The sequence below is a fragment of the Macaca mulatta genome, chromosome 2 (assembly GCF_049350105.2).
Source record: "Macaca mulatta isolate MMU2019108-1 chromosome 2, T2T-MMU8v2.0, whole genome shotgun sequence".
NCBI classification, from domain to species: Eukaryota; Metazoa; Chordata; class Mammalia; order Primates; family Cercopithecidae; genus Macaca; species Macaca mulatta.
In genome coordinates, this window is record NC_133407.1 from 158819355 (window position 1) to 158838986 (window position 19632).

At 42.4% G+C, this 19632-nt stretch overlaps 1 protein-coding gene and 1 long non-coding RNA gene across 2 annotated transcripts in view; both read left to right on the plus strand.

Annotated features, from left to right (window-relative positions):
* Window positions 1–4478: 4478 nt before the first annotated feature.
* On the plus strand, window positions 4479–7916 carry LOC144339382 (uncharacterized). Its single transcript, XR_013414363.1, has 4 exons — window positions 4479–4613; window positions 5831–6051; window positions 6539–6671; window positions 7738–7916. It is a non-coding gene; the product is annotated as an uncharacterized LOC144339382 (long non-coding RNA).
* A 3321-nt stretch (window positions 7917–11237) lies between these two features.
* The window catches only part of MUC13 (mucin 13, cell surface associated), a 30012-nt gene continuing 21617 nt past the window's right edge, over window positions 11238–19632 (plus strand). The window contains exons 1-2 of the mRNA XM_077993778.1: window positions 11238–11397; window positions 18085–18495. Coding sequence (XP_077849904.1) covers window positions 11346–11397; window positions 18085–18495 — 463 coding nt within the window. The 5' untranslated portion in view covers window positions 11238–11345. The remainder of the gene's footprint in view (window positions 11398–18084; window positions 18496–19632) is intronic.

Genomic DNA, 19632 nt, shown 5'->3' on the forward strand with positions numbered 1-19632 from the left:
TTCAACCGCTGTTATTAAACACTGGATGGCTTTTGAAATAATCTTTTGTTGAAGGTTAGATAATGCTTCTTTTTTTTTCCTTTCTTTTTTTTTTTTTTCCTTGAGATGGAGTCTTGCTGTCGCCCGGGTTGGAGTGCAGTGGGCCGATCTTGGCTCACTGCAACCTCTGCCTCCTGGATTCAAGTGATTCTCCTGCCTCAGCCTTCTGAGTAACTGGGACTACGTGTGTGCCACCACACCTGGCTATTTTTGTATTTATAGTAGCGACGGGGTTTCACCATGTTGGCCAGGTTGGTCTCAAACTCCTGACCTCAAGTGATCTGCCCTCCTCAGCCTCCCAAAGTGCTGGAATGACAGGCATGAGCCACTGCGCCTCACCTGACCAGATAATAATGCTTCTTAATGAATTCAACTTACAATTACAAGGCAAAACAGCACTTACATGCAAATTTTATCCTGCGGTAAAGTCATTTTAACAACTAATGTTGTATGACTCACAAGTAATGTAAAACAGTTTTCCTTACTTACCAGGTGGTCAAAAGTTACAATGAGAAGCAAGATCTCCCTTCCCACACAAATTTGCAGCAGACATATTTTATGAAGTTAAACTATCGTCTCAACAGCTGCTTTTTGGCCCCCAATGCAAGCGCAAAGAAAATTTTTTGAAATTTCCGTATCTCAAAATCTATTTTCTGTGGTCATTGCAAAAGATTATGTGTAGCAGAGGGAGGCCTTTTCTGAGTAAAAATTTCCTTTAAGACAGTCCTCTCTCAAATTGCCCTGGAGGGGTTTCCATCTAATCAGTCCTAACTCATAAAAAGAAAAAAATTCTTTTTTTTTTTTTTTGGTAACAGCTTTATTAGATATCATTCACGCACCAAACAATTTAATTCACTCATTTAAATTCAGTGCATCAGCCAGGTATAGTGGCTCACACTGCACTTTGGGACGCCAAGGCGGGAGAATCACTTGAGGTCAGGAGTTTGAGACCAGCCTGGCCAACATGGTGAAACCCCATCTCTACTAAAAACACAAAAATTAGAAGGATGTGGTGGTGAGAACCTGTAATCCCAGCTACTCGGGAGTCTGAGGCAGGAGAATCACTTGAGCTCAGGAGGCGGAGGTTGTAGTAAGCCAACATCATGCCACTGCACTCCAGTCTGAGTAACAAAGTGAGATTCCATCTCAAAATTAAAAAATAAAAATAAAAAGTAAATTCAGTGCATCACCACAATCATTAACACAATCAATTTTAAAACATTTCCATCATTCCAACAAGAAACCTGAACTTCTCCGTCATCATACTCCAAACCTCCCATGTCCCCCAATCCCTAGACAACTGCTAGACTGCATTTGGCCTCTGTGGATTTGCTTATACTGAACATTTATTATAAAAGGAATCATACAACATGTCGTCTTTTTGTCTGGCTCCTTTCACTGAGCATAATATTTTTGAAGTTCATCTATGTTGTAGCCTGCGTTAGTATTTCATTCCTTTTTATGGTCAAATAATATAGATGGTCTTGACTTGTAATCATTTGACTTGTGATCTTTTGACTTTACAGTGGTACCCATACTGTTTTCACTTTCAATACCAGCATTCAAGAAATTACATGAGATATTCAAAACTTATTATAAAATGGACTTTGTGTTAGATGGTTTTACCCAACCATAGACTGATGTAACTGTTCTGAGCATGTGTAAGGTAGGCTAGATTAAGTAATGATGTGTGGTAGGTTAGATGTATTAAATGCACTTTCAACTTATGATGTTTTCAACTTATAATGGGTTTATTGGAACGTAACTCTATTGTAAGTTGAAGAGCACCTGTATTCCATTATATAGATATACCACATTTTGTTTATCTGTTCATCAATTGATGGACATTGGGTTGTTTCTACCTTTTGTCTATCATGAATAATGCTGCTATGAGTTTTCTGTGTGGACATATTTTCATTTCTCTTGAGTATATACTTAGGAATGGAATTACTGCATCAAAATGATAACTCTATGTCTAACTTTTTGAGGAACTGTCATACTGTTTTCCAGATTGGCTGAACCATTTTACATTCTTACTAGCAGTATATCACAGTTCCAATTTCACCACGTACCCACCAACACTTGCAATTACCTTTTTGTTGATAGTTATTCTAGCAACTATGAAATGGTATCCAGCGCACTCTTAATTCTCCAAGTTGGGGCAATGGGGAAAGCGATCATTCATACTACTCCATACTTGGTCCATGTGAGGACACCACCCTGGGAGCTCAGCTCTGTAAGAACATCAGGTCATTTCCTTTGAAAATGTAAGTTTTATTCAAGGTAGGGAAGAATTCCAAAGATTATGTCCTATTGGTAACTAGTTTTTCTTTTCTTTTCTGGGATTATAGTTGTGAGCCACTGTGCCAGGCCAAACTTAATTTTAAAATAAACGTTACAGCTTGGTGTGGTGATTCACACCTGTAATCTCAGCGCTTCGGGAGGCCAAGATGGAGGATCACTTGAGCCCAGGAGTTTGAGATGAACTTGGGCAAGATGCTGAGACCCTGTCTCTATGAAAAAAAAATTGTTTATGATTTAGCCAAGCATGGTGGTACATGCCTGTAGTTCCAGCTACTCAAGGGGCTGAGGTGGGAGGCTCTCTTGAGCCCAGCAGTTTGAGGCTGCAGTGAGCTGTGACTGTGCCACTGTGCTCCGGCTTGGGTGATAGAGCAGGACCCTGTCTCCAGAAAATAGATAAATAAATAAAATTAAATTAAATTGTCATCACCATCCCAAATTTAGAAGAAGAAAAAAACTAGTTTCCTTTGCCATGGATAGAAAATAGCCATAAGAAACATAAACAAAAATAAAGTGTTATTAGATTACCAGGAGTTTGATTGCCAAAGCCTCTGTGTCTGGGGCCTGATCTCTATTCCTCACAAAAAGGAATGTGTAATTATTAGAGAAGAGTTAAAGATATCTTAGCAATACATGAGATTTTCTCATTGTGTAATCAGAATGACTGAAATTTGAAAAGGCATAACTTTCCCCTCCAGGTGAATCACTGTTATCTAATGCTGTGTCCGTGGACACTTAAAATCATCTTGTGTGTCACAAAGGCAGTGGTCCTCAGAGCAGAGTACAAGCAGAGTCACACTAAAAATACAAAAATTACCCGGGTGTGGTGGCGCATGCCTGTAATCCTAGCTACTCAGCAGGTTGAGGCAGGAGAATCGCTTGAACCCAGGAGGCCAAGGTTGCAGTGAGCAAGATCGCACCATTGCACTCCAACCTGGGCAACAAGAGTGAAACTCCATCTCAAAACAAACCAAAACAAAACAAACAAAAAAACACAGATTGCTGATTCAGTAGGCCTAGGTGGGGGCCTGAAAATATGCATTTCTAAAAAGTTTCCAGGTCATGCTGGTGCTGCTGGTCTGGGGAACACATTTTTGAGGACCGATGCCCTAGATGTGTCATCTCTCATTTTAGGAATAACTGGACTGGGTAAGGTTGAGAGGTACAAACCCCAAAGAGGGGCAAACCTATTCCCACCCATTGTTTTCAATTTTCCTCTTAAAGAGCAACAAGTCCAGGCCTGGTGCTAGCATCTCTGGGGACAATGTTTTAATCTCTGGAACCACTCGCTTCCTCTCTGAAGAGATGTGAATTACAATTTGTGGCCACTGCAAGAGCTTTCTGATCTCAGTCAAACCTCCCATAGTCTTGATGGGTGAGTAGAGGAGGAAGTAGGTGAGAAATCAAACTCCTTCCTGGGGAAAATCTCTTTATAGAACTCCAAGAGTTTCATTCCAAAAGATAATAAATAAAATAAAATAATAAAATAAGAAGACCACAAAATCTCTTATGATGTGAAATATATTTTTAGAGCTGACTAAATTCAGTGAGGTGAGTAGATAAGCAATTGTGAAATTTTATAAACCAAGACTCAAAAAGCCAATGCCTGCTCCTTTCGAAGGTCAAGGTGTTTTGGAACACATCTCCAGTGGTTAAACACATGGCTGGGCGCAGTGGCTCTCATCTGTAATCCGAACACTTTGGGAGGCCAAGGTGGGCAGACCCCTTGAGCTAAGGAGTTCAAGACAAGCCTGGGCAACATAGTGAGACCCCATCTCTACTAAAAATACAAAATTTAGGCAGGCATGATGGTGCACTGCCTGTAGTCCCAGTTACTTGGGAGGCTGAGGTGGGAGGATTAGGCAGAGGTTGCAGTGAAGACAGATTGCACTACTGCACTCTAGCCTGGGCAACAGAGTGAGACCATGTCTCTTAAAGAAAAAGAAAATCTTTACGTTGGTACTTGACCCTTTCTCTGAGCCCATTACATTGTTTGTGTACGAAGAGGAAGTTGCCACAGGAGTGCTCAACTGCTGTCCTGCCACCCAACAAAGCAAGTCATTTTCGTGTGTTCATGTTTCCTTCCAGCGCTTATCTTTATGGAGGCATGGTTTTTACATAATTAGAGATATAACGAGAATCCTGCCTCTTCAACTTCTATCATAGTAGAATAAGCACTTCCCGTCAATGCTGTGGTCTTCTGCATCGTTCTGTGTGTGGATAGTCATACCTCTCATCAAGGGTGGTCACCACATTTAAACCTCTGTTGTTGGGTAAGTTTGTTTTCAATTTTTTATACTGTATATATGTAATACTGCAGCAAATTATTTGTACATATAATGTTCCCTTCATTTGAAATTATTCCTTGACCAGGCACTGTAGCTCACGCCTGTAATCCTAGCACTTCGCGAAGCCAAGGCAGGAAGATTGCTTGAGGCCAGAATTCAAGACCCCCGTCTCTACAAAACTCAAAAAAAATTTTTTTGAAGAAATTATTTAAGATAAAGTTCCAGAAGTAAATTTCTCGATCACAGGGTAAAAACATTTTGTTTTGTTTTGTTTTGTTTTAAGACAGGGTCTGGCTCTGTCACCCAGGCTGGAGTGCAGTGGCATAATCACAGCTCCCTGCAGCCTCACCCTCCTTGGCTCAAGCAATCCTCCCACCGCAGCCTCCTGACTAGCTGGGACCGCAGGCATGCGACACCATGCTCAACTAATTTTTTAATTTTTTGTAGAGATAGGGTCTCACTATATTGCCCAGACTTGTCTCAAACTCATGGACTCAAGCGATCCTCCCCCATTGGCCTCTCAAAATCATGCCCAGCCAAGAACATTTTTAAATTGCTCTTAATACCTGTTGCCAAAGTGTAGCATATTACTATGTAGCAATTGTAAAGCATATTGAATTATTTGCACCTACACCAGAGTTGGATATATCATTGTACACATTTTTTAAATATGTAAAATATTACACCAGTGTGGTGGCTCACACCTGTAATCCCAGCACTTTGGGAGGCCGAAGCAGGTGGATCACTAGAGGTCAGGAGTTCAAGACCAGCCTGGCCAATTTGATGAAACCCATCTCTACTAAAAATACAAACATTAGTCAGGTGGGGTGGTACAAACCTATAATCCCAACTACTCAGGAGGCTGAGGCAGGAGAATTGCTTGAACCCAGTAGGTGGAGGTTGCAGTGAGCAGAGATTGTGCCACTGCATACTAGCCTGGGTGGCAGAGCGAGACTCCATCTCAAAAAAAAAAAGAAAGGTAAAATATAATCTCACTTTTGTTTTAGTTGTAGTGTCTTTAAAATGAGTAAAAAATTAAATATTTTCCCCCACACATTTATTTAATAATAATATTTTCTCTTTTGTGAATAATTTGATCATGACAACCAACTTTTGGAAGTTAAATTGTCTGAATGCACTGTGGGTCTGAAGACCCCGGACTGTGTCTTACTTACTTTGCATTCCCTGTTCCTTGCACCTAGAACAAATTGGACGGCCTTCATTCATTCCTTCCTTTCTTCCATAAATCTTTACTGAGCACCTGCCATGTGCCAGCTGTTCTGGATGCTGGAGACAGAGGAGTGGACAGGGAAGAGAAACTCTCATGGAAGTTAGGCAACAGGTAGCTAAGCCAGCAAAGAGACAGAGTAATTACATATCGTGATGAGGGCCATGGAGGAAACGAACTGAGGCGGATGGTCAGGTGAGTAGACCAGCTCCTTTAGATAAGGCCCCCAAGGAAGATCTGGCCTGTTCTCCTGCTTAAATGTTCCCATGGCTTCTGCCATTGTGCTTAGAATAAAATCCACCCTCCTTTCCACAGCCTCTAAGATACTGCAGCATCAGGCCCCAGCCTGTCTCTCTGACAACATCTCCCCACAATCTCCTCCTAGATCATGGTGCTCTTCAAACACACCAGACTTGTTCTGGCCTCAGGGCCTTTGCACTTACTGCTCTTCTAGCTGGAATGCCCCTTTTCTGATGTATATATGGCAGGCTTCCCTTCAGTAGCAGCTCTCAGTTCTGATATCAGCTCCTGCAAGATTTTGCTGACCATCCTATTTAAAGTAGCATCTCATACCCCACAAGTCACTATCCCATTGTTGTGTTTTTATTTTCTTCAGAGCGTTGATCACTGTCTAAAATCATTGTATTTAATTACTTTTTTACCCACCCCCACTACCCATCAGCTTACAGAAGCTCCGGGAGAGCAGCGACCTTCATCGTCTTGTTCACTGCTTCATCCTCGATACCTGATGGATGTGTAGAGATGCCTCGAGTACCAGGGATCGATTGAACAGCCCCCTCCTGAACATTACTCATGTAAAGCAACCATTTGCTGAAAAGTTAATTTCAGAGGGTATAAAAAACAAGAGTGGAAATGGTTCTGTCAATGTGTCATCAATTAGACATTTGAGTTGGGAATATTGCTTTCCACAAGTCATTTCTCTGGGAATGGTCTTCTGAATTAGAGAGGAAAATGCTGATCAGCTTCATGTAGTATCTAAATGTGATATCAATAAATGGTAGTAGTGACTCTAGGAAAGCTATATTCACACCTCTGTTGAGGGGCTGGAATTAGAGAGAAGGAGATAGGAGCTTAACAAGTATTTACATCTGGTTCTATAGACAGAAAAAAATCTTTGGGTCTAACTATTTAATCTTGATAGAAATGTTATGTTTTGATGATGCTCTAGAGCCTTATCATGGTGTTGCAGTGTTGCAGAATCAAAGTAGCTGAAGAGGGGCTCTTTTGCTTGAGACAGGGTCTCACTCTGTCACCCACGCTGTGGTGCAGCAGTGCAATCTCAGATCACTGCAACCTCCACCTCCAGGGCTTAAGGGATCCTCCTGCCCCAGCCTCCCAAGTATCTGGTACTATAGGCATGTGTCACCATGGTCAGATAATTATTTTAAAATAGTTTTGTAGAGACAAGGTCTCACTATACTGCTTAGGCTGGTCTCGAATTCCTGGGCTCAAGCAACCCTCCCACTTCGGCCTCCCAAAGTGCTGAGATTACAGATGTGAGCCACTGCACCTGGCTAGAGGAGCTCTTGATGGATTGAATTCTAATTCTAAAAGGCTCTGATATAGCTCTCTTGAGTTTACTTTATGCCTATATAACTGGATATTACTTTAGATTAATGGGCATGTCCCATTCCTTTGCATAGTGAATAGAATCATTGAAAAGCTCACCCTGAACAGTAGTTCTTTTGCAACCAGGTAATTATGGGTAAAGAGCTTTTCGTTTAACTGACTTGGTGACAACGTTACCAACATATAACATTGTTTCTATGGGAAAATGGAGTCTGTGTTCTTGACTTATAGATAAATACTTAGAATCTAGCCATTTCATACTAATAAATATCACCCCTTTTTCCTATCCAGGTTTTGAGTTCTGTGAGAAGTAAAATAAAGAGTACAACAGATGGACACAAAATATTACTTTTATAGAAGCTTATTTTTGAGAATGTGGCTTAGGCCTTCCTCCTACTGGATCATTACCTTCTTGGCACAACAATCCTGAATCCAGGTTCTCTCCCCAAAGGGAAACCGCAGGATCTGAGGTGAGTATTCCCAGTTTATTCTGAAATAAGTCACTACTCTTCATTTAGGGCAAAATGAATAAAGACATGCCAAGAGGCCAGGAGTGTTTCAGGAATTAAACTCCCTCCATATGCAAGGAAACATCAGCCCTGAGGAAGAAGCTGTTCCCCTCATGAAAGCTCTGTGCATTGTCTCTGTCATCCTGCAGTACTGAAGTCGAGTGTGGATTGAGTTAGGAGGGGGCATAACAGTGATTGCTGATTTATACTTTGAGGACTGCCTGACTTTCTTGCTGCCCATATTTTTCCAGATGATAAAGCCAGGGAAGAGTCAGGGAGCCAGATGCTTGGCAGTCCTCCATGCCTTCCTGGTTATACTTTTCATTCTATGCTCAGCAGATAAGTAATATAGAAAACCATGGAAATATTGACACTGTTATAATATGGTGGCATCAGTAGACACTGGTGATAGAGCACTGTGGGCACTACTCACTTGATATCTTGAACCTAAGACGTGAAGGGGTGTGATAGGCTCCTCCCAGTTTAGGAGACAGGATTTGAGACCCTGCATTTGAGATCCTGCTGCTACTTACGTGACCCCAGGCCACTTTTTCAATTTTTCTAGATTCCTGGTTAGGCTTTTATAAAGTGAATATAGTAAGTTTAAAATGCCATATAAAAATGGCAGAAAAGGAGAAAAGATTAGCAATACATATGTGAAGAACTTTTACCATTAAAAACCAAGAAGAAAACCAACTCAATTTTACAATGTGCAAATTATTTGAACAGGTACTTTACAAAAGAAGAGACATGAGTGTCTAATATGCACATAAAAAGATGTTCAACATCATTTGTCATCAGGAGATGCAAATTAAAACAAAAGTGAGATGCCACTACATACCCTTTAGCATAGCTAATATAAAGACTGACAATACCAAGTGTTGACAAAGATAGGGAACAACTGGAATTCTCATATATTGCTGATGGAAAATGGCATAACAACTTAGGAAAACCATTTGACCATTTATTAAAAAGTTATATACCTACCATGTGATGCAGCCATTCTATTCTAAATATTTACCCTAAAGAAATGAAAGTGTGTGTTCATAAAAAAATGTGTACATGAATACTTATAACTTTTTTTTTTTTTTTTTGAGATGGAGTCCCACTCTGTTGCCCAGGCTGGAGTGCAGTGACGTGATCTTGGCTCACTGCAAATTCTACTTCCAGGGTTCAAGGGATTCTCCTGCCTCACTCTCCTGAGTAGCTGGGTTACAGGTGCCCGCCACCATACCTGGCTAATTTTTGTATTTTTAGTACAGATGAGGTTTTGCCACGTTGGCCAGGCTGATCTCCAACTCCTGATCTCAGGTGATCCACCTGCCTCAGCCTTCCAAAGTGCTGGGATTATAGGCATGAGCCACCACATCTGGCCTTATTTATAATATTTTTATTTGTAATAGTCAAAACTAGAAACAACTCAAATGTCCATCGACAGACGAATTGATAAACAAGCCATGGTGCATCGATACAGTGGAGTAGTGTTCAGATATAAGAAGAAACAAACTATGAATACACACAGCAAGGATGAATCTCAAAATGATTATGTTAAGTGAAAGAAACTGGCCCAAAAAAACAAAACAAAACAAAAAACTACATCTGTATGATTCCATTTACATAAAACGCTAGAAAATACAGACTAATCTCTAGAGACAGAAAGCAGATCAACGGTTGCCTGGAGTTGGGGTGGAGTGTGGGGGATGCAGCACTAAAAAGGGACAAGAGGAAAGTCTTGGGTGTGTCGGGAATGCCTGGTATCTTGGTTGCAATGGTAGCTACACATGTATATACATCAATCAAAACTCGTTGAACTGTACACTGTAAATAGGTCAGTTTATTGACATAAATTATAGCTCAATAAAGCTAGTTTAAAAAGAAAAGAAAAACAAGCCTTTGTTTAAATACTGATTCCAGGAGTTATTCAAGCTGAGAATAATAGCACAACATAATGGGTCTTAGACATGTCTTTGTTTTGGAAAAAGTGTTTAAATGGACCTCTCAGCTATGTAAGAACAAACCCCTGTCTTATTCTTGAATGGAGACTCTAGGACAAAAAGCACTTATGGGCGATCATACAAAAATGTTTTGTTTTCATCAAGGTCAGAGTTAAAAATTTAAACCCAAAGGCCAGGCGTGGTGGCACATGTGCTTGTAATCACAGCACTTTGGGAGGCTGAGTGGGGGATTGCTTGAGTCTAAGAGTTTGAGACCAGCCTGGACAACATGACAAAACCCCATCTCGTCTGAAAATACAAAAATCAGCCAAGCATGGTGGTGCATGCCTGTAATCCCAACTACTTGGGTGACTGAGGCAGGAGGATCACTTGAGCCCTGGAGGCAGAGGTTACAGTGAGCTGAGATTGTGCCACTGCACTTCAGCCTGGGCGACAGAGTGAGACTCTGTCTCAAGAAAAAAAAAAAATTTAAACTCAAAACTCTAGCCACAGCTCAGAAGGTATCATTAGTTTACATTCCTCTGGCTGGGGCTGGACACAGTAGAGTTGGGGCCCTGGACTTTAAGGAGGGAGAACTGGATTAAGAAGACCCAAATCCAAGTCGTAAAGCTGGTTCCTGACACATGGTGAGAGGTGAGGGGCTGAGGAACTAGAGAGAGGGTGAGAAAGGGAACTGAGAGGTGGGGACCTGCCCAATGCGCAGCCAGGAGCAGAGAGATCAAATCAGTTGTTCTAGGTTTTCTCTTTTCCGTACTTTATTTCCCACTCCCCAACACACCAGTCACCCACAAGACTTCAGTAAAGTTAGGTTAGATGCCATGATGTGATGTTCATTATGCTTGGAAACTTTACTGGGGGGCTGTATCCAGGTAGAGTCATAGAAGCTTGGAGATGTGATTACAAAGTTGCTAGATATGGCCATCAGAGAGGCCCAGAATGGTGGTCCCCAGCATATGGTGGCTAAAGTTAAGCAACTAATAATTTTGGGAAACATGTAAGTCCTCTTCAAGGATTCTCAGAACTACAGCTGGAGGAAAGTGGGTTTCCTGCACTCAAATGCGGGTGAGTAGAGCACAGTTCATTATTGAATGTTTAATGGAATGGTGACCTCCTAAAACATGGTAGCTTGGAGACATTTGAGATATCAAGAGATTAACCAAACTCTTGTGCCACCAACCTCACAAGGATATTTGGAATGTCCTAAGTTATTTTGGGCTTCAAGTCAGAAAAATGATTCGTAAGGCCAGCTCCACCTCTTCTATCTCAAAAGCTCGGAAGAGACCTATGGTATATGACAAAATGCTGGCTATAATTGCCTTTCTCTGGTTTGACGTCAATTAATGACCGGACTTTGTACCTGAAAGACAGTTAAAACTAAAGGTAGCCGGGGAGGGAAATCACTTCCTCCTTGGATTACCAAGCAAGAACAGCAAAAATGAAAGCCGTCACTCATCTTACTCTTCTTGCTCTCCTTTTTGTACACACAGGTAAGGAATATTTTTACATTTTAATTCTTCCAATCATGTATGTTGTCTTTGAGGTAGAATCAGCAGGCCTACGGCTACGAATTCTCCCAGCCCAGCACACGGTCTATTTTATAAATGAAGTTTCCTCTCCAGCTCAGCTCAAAGACACAGGCATTTTATCCTGTGATGGGGAAGATAGAGCAGCAGCAAAAGTGGTCTATGGGCTGGGCGTGGTGGCTCAAGCCTGTAATCTCAGCAATTTGGGAGGCCAAGGCAGGTGGATCACTTGATGTCAGGAGTTTGAAACCACCCTGGCCAACATGGTGAAACCCCATCTCTACTAAAAATACAAAAAAAAAAAAAAAAAAATTAGCCAGGCATGGTGGTGGGCACCTGTAGTCCCAGCTACTCAGGAGGCTGAGGCAGGAAGAATCGCTTTAACTCGGGAGGTGGAGGTTGCAGTGAGCTGAGATGGCACAGGGTGACAGAGCCAGAGTCCATCTCGGGGGGTTTGGGGAGAAGAAGTGGCCTATGGAGTAAGACTTGGGGGCTCAGCAAACCAGAGGTTTGTCTTTGAGAGTTCCTGAGGCCAGATAAGAAGGACTAAGTAGGTTCCAAGGACCCAGTTCTCTACTGTAGCGTTCTGGATCCCCCCTCATGATAATCAGAGAGCTGACCGCAGGAAAAAGCCTCCTTGCACAAATGTACTTGAATTTGAGAAGGCTAAACCATAGGGAGTAGTTGTCATGTTGATTAGACTTCAGACATGTACTCTTTGTTCTGAGTTAGGAAGGGTTCTATGTGCCACATGTGGGTGAGATCATCAATACGTTGAGAGGTGAGGGTTGTGGGGGCCAATTGGCTTAAAATTTTGCTGAAAAATCACTGGCATGAAGTAGATGGATTAATAGGAAAAAAGGCATACAAGTGTATTTAATGTGTGTACCCAGGAGCCTTCAGCATGAACACCCAACTTCCTGATGAGGTATAGAAGCTTATATTTCATCTTGAAGCTACAGAAAGAAAGGGGGCTTGGATCTTGATAAAACAAGTTACGGAAGAAGGGAGAAGAGGAATTCTGTTGAGGGGCAATAAATGATTAGTAGGGAGAACAATCTGATCTGGGAACAAAAATGAACTTGTAGATAATTTTCCTTGGAATTTAAAGATCCCTGGAGACAGTCATTATCTTGACGAAGGGTCTGCTCAGGGGTGGTTTCCTTCTTGGTCTTCTTTCCTGTAGTGGATAATGACATAACAGGGAGGGGAACAGGAGCAATAGTTCTTCTTTGGTGGGTCAGTCCTTACAGCGCTTGTTGACCTCTGAGAGTTTTTAATTTAAAACACTCATTATATCAGGGAGTTATATTCGAGGGTGAAATATTTTGATTTCCTTCAGGTTCAATGAGTTGAAATCTAGAAGCTGCTTGCAGAAAGGAAGAAAGTCTTTGATGAGGCAGACATATGAAGAGAAATTAAGCCCTTTCAGAGAACAGGAATGAATGGCATCAGGATTAGAGTTTTTGAGAGCTGGTTTCAAGCTTTTAATGCGGGAAGTTTGGAAAAGGCTAGGTGCACAGGAGGGGAGGGCTCACCAGATCTCTCCTGCCAACGCTGGGGGCAGATGCCAGGTCCAAGCCTTCAGGACCAAGGAAGAATTGGTGAGGCTTGTATGACTTTCAGGAGCCACTATTTAAAAAGGCTTGACTTTTAAAAAATAGAATAGAAGGGCGGTAGAAAGGGGAAAGTTGGCTGGGAGGGCCAAGGAGATGAATAGAGAGGTAGGGGAATCAGGAATCATTGAGGCTCAAGGTACCTTAGGGGAATGGAGATGTTTCTCGACCCAGAGAACCCAGGGGGAAGGGCAAATCGTGGAGCAAGCAGGGATTCAGACAGCATGCCACCGCTTATTAGCTGTGGGGTGTCTCTGACCGTCAGTGTCTTCCTGTGCAACAATAGAAGGGAAATCCCTATACTGAAGAGTGACTGAGAGGATTAAATGAGACAGAGAGCCTGATGTGCTGGGATACTCCCTGGCACATAGTAGGGGCTTATGATTTCCCTTTTTGTCATGTCTGCACTTGGATCTGATCTTTCTTTCTTTCTTCGTTTCTTCCTTTCTTTTTTTTTTCTTTTTTGAGACTGAGTTTCACTCTTGTCGCCCAGGCTAGAGTGCAATGGCACGATCTCGGCTCACTGCAACCTCCGTCTCCCAGGTTCAAGTGATTCTCCTGCCTCAGCCTTCTGGGTAGCTGGGATTACAGGCACCTGCCACCACACCTGGCTAATTTTTGTATTTTTAGTAGAGATGAGGTTTCACCATGTTGGCCAGGCTGGTCTCAGACTCCTGACCTCAGGAGATCCACCTGCCTTGGCCTCCCAAAGTGCTGGGATTACAGGCGTGAAGTACCACGTCCAGCCTGGATCTGATTTTCAGACTTTGGTTTTGATTTCCTCTTCTTTGTTTAAAAAAGTTATACAAGTAATGCAGACCCACTGTAACAAATTCAAACAAAACAGATGTATATGAAATAAAAATTGAGCCTCCAATCTGCCTTCCCACCCATCTACCTCCAGATATATTAATATTGACAGTTTTTGTGGCTATTAAGGTTTGCTTTTGAAAAAAAAAGTTTATTTTATTATTTACTTATTTATTTTGAGACAGAGTTTTGCTCTTGTTGCCCAGGCTGGAGTGCAATGGTGCGATCTTGGCTCACTGCAACCTCCCCCTGCCAGGTTCAAGCAATTCTCCTGCCTCAGCCTCCCAAGTAGCTGGGATTACAGGTGCTCACCACCATGCCTGGCTAATTTTTTTGTATTTTTAGTAGAGATGGGGTTTCACTACATTGGCCAGGCTGTTCTCAAACTCCTGACCTTGTGATCCGCCCACCTTGGCCTCCCAAAGTTCTGGGATTACAGGCGTGAGCCACCACGCCTGGCCTTATTTTATTTTTTGAGATGGAGTTTTGCTCTTGTAGCCCAGGCTGGAGTGCAATGGCATGATCTCAGCTCACTGCAACCTCTGCCTCCCAGGTTCAAGTGATTCTCTTGCCTCAGCTTCCTGAGTGGCTGGGATTACAGGTGCCCACCACCATGCCCAGCTAATTTTTGCATTTTTAGTAGAGATGGCGTTTCACCATGTTGGCCAGGCTGATCCCAAACTCCTGACCTCAGGTGATCTGCCCACCTCGGCCTCCCAAACTGGTGGGATTATACGCATGAGTCACCGCACCTGGCCTGATACATTTTAAAAAGTTGCCTTTTTTTTTTGAGACAGAGTCTCACTCTGTTGCCAGGCTAGAGTGCAGTGTCATGATCTCGGCTCACTGCAACTTGTGCCTCCTGGGTTCAAGCAATTCTCCTGTCTCAGGCTCCTAAGTAGCTGGGACTACAGGCGTGTGCCACCATGCCTAGCTAATTTTTGTACTTTTAGCAGAGACAGGGTTTCACCATGTTGGCCAGGATGGTCTCAATCTCTTGATCTCGTGATCCACCCACCTCAGCCTCCCAGAGTGCTGGGATTACAGACATGAGCTCCTGGCCTGAAAATTTTTTTAAAGTTGCTTTTTTCTGTAACGTTAAGGATTTTGGAGGTGTGTGTAAGGAATCACTACTTCAAACATGAGTTGCCACTCAGGATTCTGAGCAACCAAGGGCAGGAAGTGTGTCTTGTACACCTTTACGTTCCTCCTCACCCCCAGGCCTTGTATAGCACCTTGACTGCAGGGACCTCTACACAAGCATTTACTGAAACAAACGAAAAATGTGCCAGTGACATTTGAAGTGCCTTTAACAGGCAAAACTTTCCAGGTTGTTTTTGCTTTCCCTGAGAGATTAGGACTGCATTATTCCACAGAATCTGATGAGTGCCTTTGGGAACCAACATCTCATCACAATGAAGAGTTTAGATCTGGGAGAAAGGTGTTTGATTGTGACTTTCAGCTAGCTTTGAATAAAGCAGTTACAGATGTGCCCTGGACAGGGGTGGTGATTATGGAGTCTTCCCCAGAAAGAAACCAGGTCAGGGCATATATTTTGCCACTGAAACCTATGATTTGTACCTCCATGGACGTTGTGCTATCCTTGTGTTATTTAGAAGTTTTAGGACCTAAGGAAATAAAAAGACTAAAGCTATTTTTACTGCACGGATGTCTTCATATATTTCTGTTATCTATAGATTGAACAGAATAGGTTATTTTACAATTCCTCTTGGGTATTTTTACTAGATAATTTAAGCCTGGGATTTCAGCTCTAAGCTGTCTTCCCTAAAATCTGTACAACCCTCGGATAAAACACACATATACACATAGATACACACAAGTATATTTTAGTTATTTTTAAAAATTGTAGCTATTCACAGCAATGAATTGCTGTCAGCTTGGAATGTGTCTCATTTATTCAAACTAATTGATTATTCTGAAATGTAATCTCCCTAGTGAACAGAAATTTAAAACCAAAATAAACAAGCCTAGAAGTCCAAAACTCCTTGTCATAATTCCAAAGACCTGCAGAAAACCTCTTAAGATGTCCCGATTTGTTTTATGCACATCTACAGAAACATGTTGGTTCTTTGGCATCGGCCGAGAATGAACATTTCCAAAGCATGAAATTCAGGGTCTGGTGGGGTTGGAGCTGTTTGCACCCACAGTCTGCCAAGCCCTTTTCTTCTGTCTAGAGTTTTCCATGGCGAGAGCCAGCCCCTGGCCACTCTCACTGCTACCCCAGTGATAGAGGGCACCGTGGAGGTCACTTCTGCTTCCACTGCTTTCATTCTGATCCCCAATTTTCTCTATTTGCTCTTCTTGTGTTTGCTCCTCGGGGATGTCTTGGTTTTTCATTAAATGGATGGCCTTCCCCGTAACTTTAATCAAGTGGTAGTTAGGATATTGTCATCTTACAGACCTGGCTTTGCCTCTGGGCAAATTTCTTAACCCCTCTGAGTATTGGTGGGCTCTTCTGTCAAATGAGGGCATTTACGTCTACTTCACAGGTACTGTCGGGCGCAGGGCCAGCGCTTGATAGATGAGAACTATCCTGAGTGGCAGGAATAGGAAGAGTGGCAGTCAACATTGCCAGCTGGTGATGTATTTCTTGCCTAGGAAGAGCAACTGCTGATGTCTTCGACATTTCTGAATGGCTATGTTAGCCAAGCCCTCTTCAAGGTGAAGAGCCAGGCTCTGCCCTCAAGGGGCTCATAGACCCATGGGGGGAATCAGGAAGCATATTCCACAGTTCTCTGTACCCTAAGGTTTAGAAATCGCTTCCTCACTAAAACTTTTTCTTTCAATAATTTTTTTAACCTATTGTCAAGGTCAGAGTTCTTAGAGACAATGAAAATTTCTAGAAAACTTATCACTGGGCCAGGCAAGGTGGCTCACACCTGTTATCCCAACACTTGGGAGACCAAGGTGGGAGGATCACTTGAGCCCAGGAGTTTGGGGCTGCAGTGAGCTATGATGGCACTACTGCACTCCAGCCTGGGTGACAGAACAAGACCATGTCTCTAAAAAAAAGAAAGAAAGAAAGAAAAGAAAAAGGAAAAGAAAATAGATCACTGAATCACTAGAGTTTACCACTCCACGTATCCAGGGGTTCCTAAAAGTTGTGAAAATGCAACTTTGATACCCATCATAGCTCAGAAAGCAAAGATCACTTATTCATCTTACTCTTAGTCAATGTATCGAGAATTGTGAATGGGAAAACACTACTAGAATACAATTTTGGAAGAAGTATAATAAGCACTTAATGAGGTATTTTTATTTTATTGTTCTTTACCCAACCCTAACCTTTCCCTCCCTCAATCTATCAAGGTAATGAAAAATGGGGGCAGTTGCCTTAAAGTGCAGAAAGACAAAAGGAGTCCACTTCCGGGTAGTCACTGCGCCACCTTGTGGCATTCTCAATTGTCCTCACTGAGAACAGTCTGAAGTATATTAAACCCAGATCGACAGTTGTACAACTACAGGCATAAATAATATTGCTTCTTGGTACTCAACTTAAAAAATATTAACTCCTCTGTGGGACTGGTGGGTCACGTCTGCAATCCCAGCACTTTGGGAGGCTGAGGCAGGAGGATCATTTGAGGCCAGGAGTTAAGAGACCAGCCTAGCCAGGATAGTGAGACCCCCATCTCTAAAAAACAAAAAACATTAGCCAGCCATGGAGGCGTTACAACTGTAGTCCTAGCTATTTGGGAGGCTGAGGTGGGAGGATTGCTTGAGCCTAGGAGCTCAAGACTGCAGTGAACTATGATCACATCACTGCACTCCAGCCTGGGTGGCAGAGGAAGACCTTATTTCTAAAATAAATAAATAAACATTAACTCTTTGTCACATTTTTCAATAACATTTTTTCCAGTTTTGTCTAATTTTTAATTTTATTTATTGTGGGGTTTTTTGTGTTTAGAAATAACCATGTATTTTAATTTTTAATATAGTCATATATATTCATTTTTCCAGAAAAGAATGAGTTGAGGCTGGGCATGGCAGTTCATAACTATTATCTCAGCAGTTTGGGAGGCCAAAGAGGGTAGATCGCTTGAGCACAGGGGTTTATGACCAATCTAGGCAACTTGGGGAAACCTTATCTCTACCAAAAAAAAAAAAAAAAAAAAAAAGAATGAGTTGGATACGAATTAGTATTAAGTAACTGCCATTAGTTATTCAATGTACTGTCTGCTCAAACTTGGTATCTTTGTTCTTCCAGCCACTGCCCAAGACCACTCAGCTGACACTTTAGGAAACACAGAAACTGCAAGTAGTCATCCTACAGCAGCTACAATTAATGCCACTGAAACTAATTCCCCTGAAGCTGCTGGCACCATGACTACACCTTCTCCCCCAATAGCTGCTTCACCTGCTTCCCCCACAATTAATACACATAATTCCTCCACAATTCCTACACCTACTACTATAGACAATGAGTCAACTGCAAATGCAAATTCATTAACTACATCTGACAGAATCACTGCTTCATCTACAAATGATGGATCAATCACAATGGTTCCGTCTGAAACACAAAGTGACAATAAAATGTCCCTCACCACAAAAGACAACCAATCATCAGAGCCTCCCACTGGCAGCACTTCACTGGAGACCAGCACCCTAAACACCACAGGTAAGGGCGATTCCCTCAAAGACTCCCCAAGAATGGAGCATACCACTGTGGAGGGAGGGAGGTGGGTGTGTTCTGGTGGGCCAGGAAAATGAGTCTAAAGAAGCCCAAGGTTTCCTTGGAAATTAACTGTGGGTTTGAAATCTGGGTCACAATGTAGTGACGGCAGAGATCCTAAAACCCTCAGTTTCCTTCTGTTCTCCTTTCCTTTCCTCCTATCCTACCTCAAGTTATTTGCTAGCTGTGCAGTATTTTTTTTCGATGAACTCGGGCTTTGTGAAAGGTATCTCTGTAGCTTTCCTCTCCCTAGAGGATTTTTAGAAATAGTTTTAGCTTCTCTGAGAAGACCAGGTCCAAATAAGCATGGACTGTTCAGCCCCACTGATCTAGCTCTCTGGTCTACCTAAGGAAGAAGTCAGTTCTACCCTTGAGGTAAGATGGTGGCTGATCACAATGTGGAACTTGTGTCAAGCCAAGAATTTGAGACTGACGCATAGAAAGCAAAACAACAGCAGTGTTCAAACAGTCCTAGGCATAACCAGGGCCATTGTCCAAAGGACAGATGCTTTGGGAACACTAAGAGATGACAAGTGACCTCAAGCAGAAGTTAATGAAACAGGAACCATTTGCTTCACTTCCCCAAGCTCAGTCTATAACAGAAATCAACCAAGTTTATCAGTAAAGGCTAAATGGCCTTGTGGACCATGTGGGGTCTCTGTTGTAACTCCTGCACTCTACTATTTTAACATGAAAGCAGCCACAGTTAACAAACAAAAGGTTGGTCAGATATGACTCGTGAACTATAGTTTGCCAGCCCTTGATCTAGAAGAATCGTCACACTTTAGAGCCTGAAGAATCTAGATAAATGTTATCATTCTCAGACGGGAAAGCTGGGACCCAGTGAGGGCCATGACTCACCCAGGGTCAAAGACCAAGTGGATGTCTCCCTACCCTTAACTTCTGGTAGCTTCCTCAATGTTCTTTGATAGATTTAAGAAGTGGATGGTTAAGCAAGTAGAGCCCAGAGGCTGTATCTAAGACGTCTTTCCCCAGTCTTCTTTCATGTTTGGAGGGGCCACTCTGAAGGTGGGATCCAATGGGACACAGCTCTCCTGGAATCAGGAAAGGGAGGTTTTCTAA